We start from the raw sequence: 6,331 nt of genomic DNA, 5'->3' as shown, positions 1-6,331 counted from the left end.
TCTCAGAGTCTCGCTGGCTGTGTGTGTGTGGGGGGGCGTGTCTCTCTCTCGTGATGTCATGTGTCAGTCATGTTCACTCCTCTATGAAGCTCTCCTCTCCTGTGTTGTGTCTCAGAGTCTCGCTGGCTGTGTGTGTGGGGGGGGCGTGGCTCTCTCTCGTGATGTCATGTGTCAGTCATGTTCACTCCTCTATGAAGCTCTCCTCTCCTGTGTTGTGTCTCAGAGTCTCGCTGGCTGTGTGTGTGGGGGGGGCGTGGCTCTCTCTCGTGATGTCATGTGTCAGTCATGTTCACTCCTCTATGAAGCTCTCCTCTCCTGTGTTGTGTCTCAGAGTCTCGCTGGCTGTGTGTGTGTGGGGGCGTGTCTCTCTCTCGTGATGTCATGTGTCAGTCATGTTCACTCCTCTATGAAGCTCTCCTCTCCTGTGTTGTGTCTCAGAGTCTCGCTGGCTGTGTGTGTGTGGGGGCGTGTCTCTCTCGTGATGTCATGTGTCAGTCATGTTCACTCCTCTATGAAGCTCTCCTCTCCTGTGTTGTGTCTCAGAGTCTCGCTGGCTGTGTGTGTGTGGGGGCGTGTCTCTCTCGTGATGTCATGTGTCAGTCATGTTCACTCCTCTATGAAGCTCTCCTCTCCTGTGTTGTGTCTCAGAGTCTCGCTGGCTGTGTGTGTGTGTGGGGGCGTGTCTCTCTCTCGTGATGTCATGTGTCAGTCATGTTCACTCCTCTATGAAGCTCTCCTCTCCTGTGTTGTGTCTCAGAGTCTCGCTGGCTGTGTGTGTGGGGGGGCGTGTCTCTCTCTCGTGATGTCATGTGTCAGTCATGTTCACTCCTCTATGAAGCTCTCCTCTCCTGTGTTGTGTCTCAGAGTCTCGCTGGCTGTGTGTGTGTGTGTGTGGGGGCGTGTCTCTCTCTCGTGATGTCATGTGTCAGTCATGTTCACTCCTCTATGAAGCTCTCCTCTCCTGTGTTGTGTCTCAGAGTCTCGCTGGCTGTGTGTGTGTGTGTGGGGGCGTGGCTCTCTCTCGTGATGTCATGTGTCAGTCATGTTCACTCCTCTATGAAGCTCTCCTCTCCTGTGTTGTGTCTCAGAGTCTCGCTGGCTGTGTGTGTGGGGGCGTGGCTCTCTCTCGTGATGTCATGTGTCAGTCATGTTCACTCCTCTATGAAGCTCTCCTCTCCTGTGTTGTGTCTCAGAGTCTCGCTGGCTGTGTGTGTGTGGGGGCGTGTCTCTCTCGTGATGTCATGTGTCAGTCATGTTCACTCCTCTATGAAGCTCTCCTCTCCTGTGTTGTGTCTCAGAGTCTCGCTGGCTGTGTGTGTGTGGGGGGGGGCGTGGCTCTCTCTCGTGATGTCATGTGTCAGTCATGTTCACTCCTCTATGAAGCTCTCCTCTCCTGTGTTGTGTCTCAGAGTCTCGCTGGCTGTGTGTGTGTGGGGGCGTGGCTCTCTCTCGTGATGTCATGTGTCAGTCATGTTCACTCCTCTATGAAGCTCTCCTCTCCTGTGTTGTGTCTCAGAGTCTCGCTGGCTGTGTGTGTGGGGGCGTGTCTCTCTCGTGATGTCATGTGTCAGTCATGTTCACTCCTCTATGAAGCTCTCCTCTCCTGTGTTGTGTCTCAGAGTCTCGCTGGCTGTGTGTGTGTGGGGGCGTGTCTCTCTCTCGTGATGTCATGTGTCAGTCATGTTCACTCCTCTATGAAGCTCTCCTCTCCTGTGTTGTGTCTCAGAGTCTCGCTGGCTGTGTGTGTGTGGGGGCGTGTCTCTCTCTCGTGATGTCATGTGTCAGTCATGTTCACTCCTCTATGAAGCTCTCCTCTCCTGTGTTGTGTCTCAGAGTCTCGCTGGCTGTGTGTGTGTGGGGGGGCGTGTCTCTCTCGTGATGTCATGTGTCAGTCATGTTCACTCCTCTATGAAGCTCTCCTCTCCTGTGTTGTGTCTCAGAGTCTCGCTGGCTGTGTGTGTGTGGGGGCGTGTCTCTCTCTCGTGATGTCATGTGTCAGTCATGTTCACTCCTCTATGAAGCTCTCCTCTCCTGTGTTGTGTCTCAGAGTCTCGCTGGCTGTGTGTGTGGGGGGGCGTGTCTCTCTCGTGATGTCGTGCCTCGCGGGGAACAAGGGTTCAAAACGTCGCTCGGTGACTCGATGGGTCGTCAGTGAGGACGGATCGGAGATCATGAAGAAACGGGACGAGGAAGAGGAGGAGGAGGAAGAGGAGAGGAGACGGATGCAGTGCGGTAAGAACCAGACCAGCCTTACCAATTCAACACAGCAAACCCCAATCATATTAAACAGAGCAGAGACACACAGAGACCTCAGCAGAGGCTTACCACTCCTCTCTGTGCTTTACAATGCTTCCCTATGATTTACCAGACCTCTCTGTGCTTTACAATGCTTCCCTATGCTTTACCAGACCTCTCTGTGCTTTACAATGCTTCCCTATGCTTTACCAGACCTCTCTGTGCTTTACAATGCTTCCCTATGCTTTACCAGACCTCTCTGTGCTTTACAATGCTTCCCTATGCTTTACCAGACCTCTCTGTGCTTTACAATGCTTCCCTATGCTTTACCAGACCTCTCTGTGCTTTACAATGCTTCCCTATGCTTTACCAGACCTCTCTGTGCTTTACAATGCTTTCCTATGCTTTACCAGACCTCTCTGTGCTTTACAATGCTTCCCTATGCTTTACCACACCTCTCTGTGCTTTACAATGCTTCCCTATGCTTTACCAGACCTCTCTGTGCTTTACAATGCTTCCCTATGCTTTACCAGACCTCTCTGTGCTTTACAATGCTTCCCTATGCTTTACCACACCTCTCTGTGCTTTACAATGCTTCCCTGTGCTTTACCAGACCTCTCTGTGCTTTACAATGCTTCCCTGTGCTTTACCAGACCTCTCTGTGCTTTACAATGCTTCCCTGTGCTTTACCAGACCTCTCTGTGCTTTACAATGCTTCCCTGTGCTTTACCAGACCTCTCTGTGCTTTACAATGCTTCCCTGTGCTTTACCAGACCTCTCTGTGCTTTACAATGCTTCCCTGTGCTTTACCAGACCTCTCTGTGCTTTACAATGCTTCCCTATGCTTTACCAGACCTCTCTGTGCTTTACAATGCTTCCCTATGCTTTACCAGACCTCTCTGTGCTTTACAATGCTTCCCTGTGCTTTACCAGACCTCTCTGTGATTTACAATGCTTCCCTATGCTTTACCAGACCTCTCTGTGCTTTACAATGCTTCCCTGTGCTTTACCAGACCTCTCTGTGATTTACAATGCTTCCCTATGCTTTACCAGACCTCTCTGTGATTTACAATGCTTCCCTATGCTTTACCAGACCTCTCTGTGCTTTACAATGCTTCCCTATGCTTTATGCTTTATTATTATTATTATTATTATTATTATTATTATTTATTCTGTGCTTGTTGTGTAGAAGCTGAGAAGGAGGAGGAGGATCTGACCATCACCACGGAGACCCTGAATCAGGATCTCCATGACGACAGAGATGTGAGACAGGGGGGCGGGGCCAGTCTGAAGCCCGCCCCCTCTGGCACGAGCAGTAAGTGAAGCACGTGTGTGTGTCTCTGTGTGTGTGTGTGTGTGTCTTATTTTAGATTTATCTAGAGAAACATCCGATTGTGATGAAACTCGCTCAGGACCTTCTTTCATTTGTCTCTGAATGGTTTATATTAATTAATCTCTCCTCTCCTCTCCTCTCTCCTCTCTCTCTCCCCTCTCCCCTCTCTCTCTTCTCTCTCTCAGTTCTCTCGTACCCGTGTCTTCACTGTGATATTTGCTTCACTGCTCATCACTATCTGGAGAAGCACATCAAGCGCTCTCACAGGAAGCAGTACCTGGAGACCCTGCGCAGCAGAGCTGTCAATCTCAAGATGCCCTGCTTCAAGCCCCGCCCTCTGCCGGTCGGCCCCGCCCCCTCCTCTCGCGCCCGCCCCGCCCCCTCCGGGGTCCGCACTCACACGGGTAAGGAAACTCACTTGCTGTCTGTCAGTGAAGTGGCTGTGCCAGGGAGAGAGCTCTGGTTTACTGGTCGCAGTTTTGATTGGCTGTGCATTAGGACACGCCCCTCCCCTCGTTGTTTCTGTGGTTTTGATTGGCTGTGCAGATCAAATCAAATCGCGTCGCTCGTCCGATTTGGGATGAAACATTCTCAGGACCTTGTTTCCTTGTCCCGCAGGTCACCCCTTCCGAAAGGAATCGTCCTCCATAACCCAGCCCCCCCTGGAGGAGCGGGCCCCCCCCCTCGCCGCTCCCCCTCCCCCTCCCCCTCCCCCCCGCACCCCTGCCCTCACTGTGACCTCAGCTTCCAGCACGCAGATGAACTGGAGTCCCACCAGGAGCACCACAACCTGGCCCAGACCCTGTACCTGTGCAGCGAGTGCGGGCGGAGCTTCAGGGACTACCTCTCCCTGGAGGAGCACCTGAGGGGGCACAGCCCCGCCCCCGAGCCTGGTAGCCCCGCCCCCTGTGATGAGGAGGAGGAGGAGCCTGGCTGCCCAGCTTCCTGTAAAGAGAAGGGGGAGGAGTCTGGCAGCATCCCCTGTAAGGATGAGGGGGAGGAGTCTGGCAGTCCCGCCCCCTGTAAGGATGAGGGGGAGGAGTCTGGGAATGTGCATCGCTGCTCTGACTGTGGAGAGAGCTTCACAAGGCTGGAGTTACTGGTGAGGCACCGTCAGCGATCGCACTCCCAGTCCCCCTCCCAGTCCTCCCAGTTTCCCTGCCTCCGGTGCAGCAAGGTGTTCCGGACGGCCCGCTACCTGAAAACCCATCAGAACATCCACTCGGGCCAGGCTCCCTACCAGTGCTCCCAGTGCCAGAAACCATTCGCCCAACTGGGAGACCTGAAGACTCACGAGAGGGTCCACACCGGGGAGAGACCGTACAGGTGAGAGGAGAGGGGGACAGATAGAGGGGTGCAGAGAGATGAGAACAGAGAAATAGAGAGGAGGACAGAGATAGAGAGGAGTACAGAGAGATGGAGAGGGGTACAGAGATAGAGAGGAGAACAGAGAGATAGAGAGGGGTACAGAGAGATAGAGAGAGGGGGTCAGAGAGATGGAGAGGGGTACAGAGAGATAGAGAGGGGTACAGAGAGATAGAGAGAGGGGTACAGAGAGATAGAGAGGGGTACAGAGAGATAGAGGGGTACAGAGAGATAGAGAGGGGTACAGAGAGATAGAGAGAGGGGTACAGAGAGATAGAGGGGTACAGAGAGATAGAGAGGAGTACAGAGAGATAGAGAGAGGGGTACAGAGAGATAGAGGGGTACAGAGAGATAGAGGGGTACAGAGAGATAGAGAGGAGTACAGAGAGATAGAGAGGGGTACAGAGAGATGGAGAGAGGGGTGTTTGCAGTGTGTAAGAGTTTTGCTAATCCTCTATATTAATGCCTCCCTGTGTGTCTCTGTCTCTGTCTCTCAGGTGTTTGGAGTGTGGGAAGACATTTGGACGCTCCGGCACTCTGAAGAAACACTGGCGCACTCACACGGGAGAGACACCCTACAGCTGCGGGGTGTGCGCTAAGAGCTTCAACCAGAGGGGGGCGCTCAAAACACACCAGAGAATCCACACGGGAGAGACACCCTACCACTGCACACACTGTGACCGGCATTTTACATACTCTTACCAGTACAGGAGCCACGCCTGCACCAGAGACTAGAGAGAGAGAGGGGGGAGAGAGGAGAGGGGAGGGAGGAGAGGGGAGAGGAGAGAGAGGGGAGGGAGGAGAGGGGAGAGGAGAGAGAGGGGAGAGAGAGGGGAGAGAGAGGGGGAGGAGGGAGGAGAGAGAGGGGGGAGAGAGGGGGAGGAGGGAGGAGAGAGAGGGAGGAGAGAGAGGGAGGAGAGGAGAGGGGGGAGAGAGAGAGAGGAGAGGGGGGAGAGGAGAGAGAGAGGAGAGGAGGGGAGGAGAGGGGAGAGAGAGGAGAGAGAGAGGAGAGGAGGGGAGAGAGGAGAGGAGGGGAGAAGGGAGAGGAGGGGGGGAGCTCGATTTCAAGCGTTTAAAATCTCTGAAGGAGCTGAAAGATACACAGAAAGCAGGAGCAGAGACACACAGTGTGGAGACCGAGGGAAGAGACACGTCTTCACACACAGAGACAGGCAGTGTGGAGACCGAGGGGAAGAGACACGTCTTCGGACACAGAGACGCACAGTGTGGAGACCGAGAGGAGAGACACGTCTTCACACAGAGAGACAGACAGTGTGGAGGTGAAGTATGGAGATCGAGGGGAGAGACACGTCTTCACACAGAGACACACAGTGTGGAGATGAAGCGAGGAGACCGAGGGGAGAGACACGTCTTCACACAGAGACACACAGTGTGGAG

The 6,331-nt window shown here is 53.7% G+C and overlaps 1 protein-coding gene across 1 annotated transcript; it reads left to right on the top strand.

The window, feature by feature from the left end:
• The first annotated feature begins 2,090 nt into the window (after positions 1 to 2,090).
• Positions 2,091 to 5,668, top strand: LOC117967245 (zinc finger protein 501-like). Its single transcript, XM_059017550.1, has 5 exons — positions 2,091 to 2,232; positions 3,425 to 3,550; positions 3,754 to 3,972; positions 4,204 to 4,894; positions 5,431 to 5,668. Exons 1-5 carry the CDS (start codon positions 2,091 to 2,093, stop codon positions 5,666 to 5,668), a joined length of 1,416 nt encoding a protein of 471 aa, XP_058873533.1.
• The last annotated feature ends 663 nt before the right edge of the window (positions 5,669 to 6,331 follow it).

This window comes from Acipenser ruthenus, chromosome 57 (genome assembly GCF_902713425.1).
Source record: "Acipenser ruthenus chromosome 57, fAciRut3.2 maternal haplotype, whole genome shotgun sequence".
In the NCBI taxonomy this organism is placed as follows: Eukaryota; Metazoa; Chordata; class Actinopteri; order Acipenseriformes; family Acipenseridae; genus Acipenser; species Acipenser ruthenus.
Note: the sequence above shows the minus strand (reverse complement) of the source record. Positions and strands in the feature narration are given on the sequence as shown.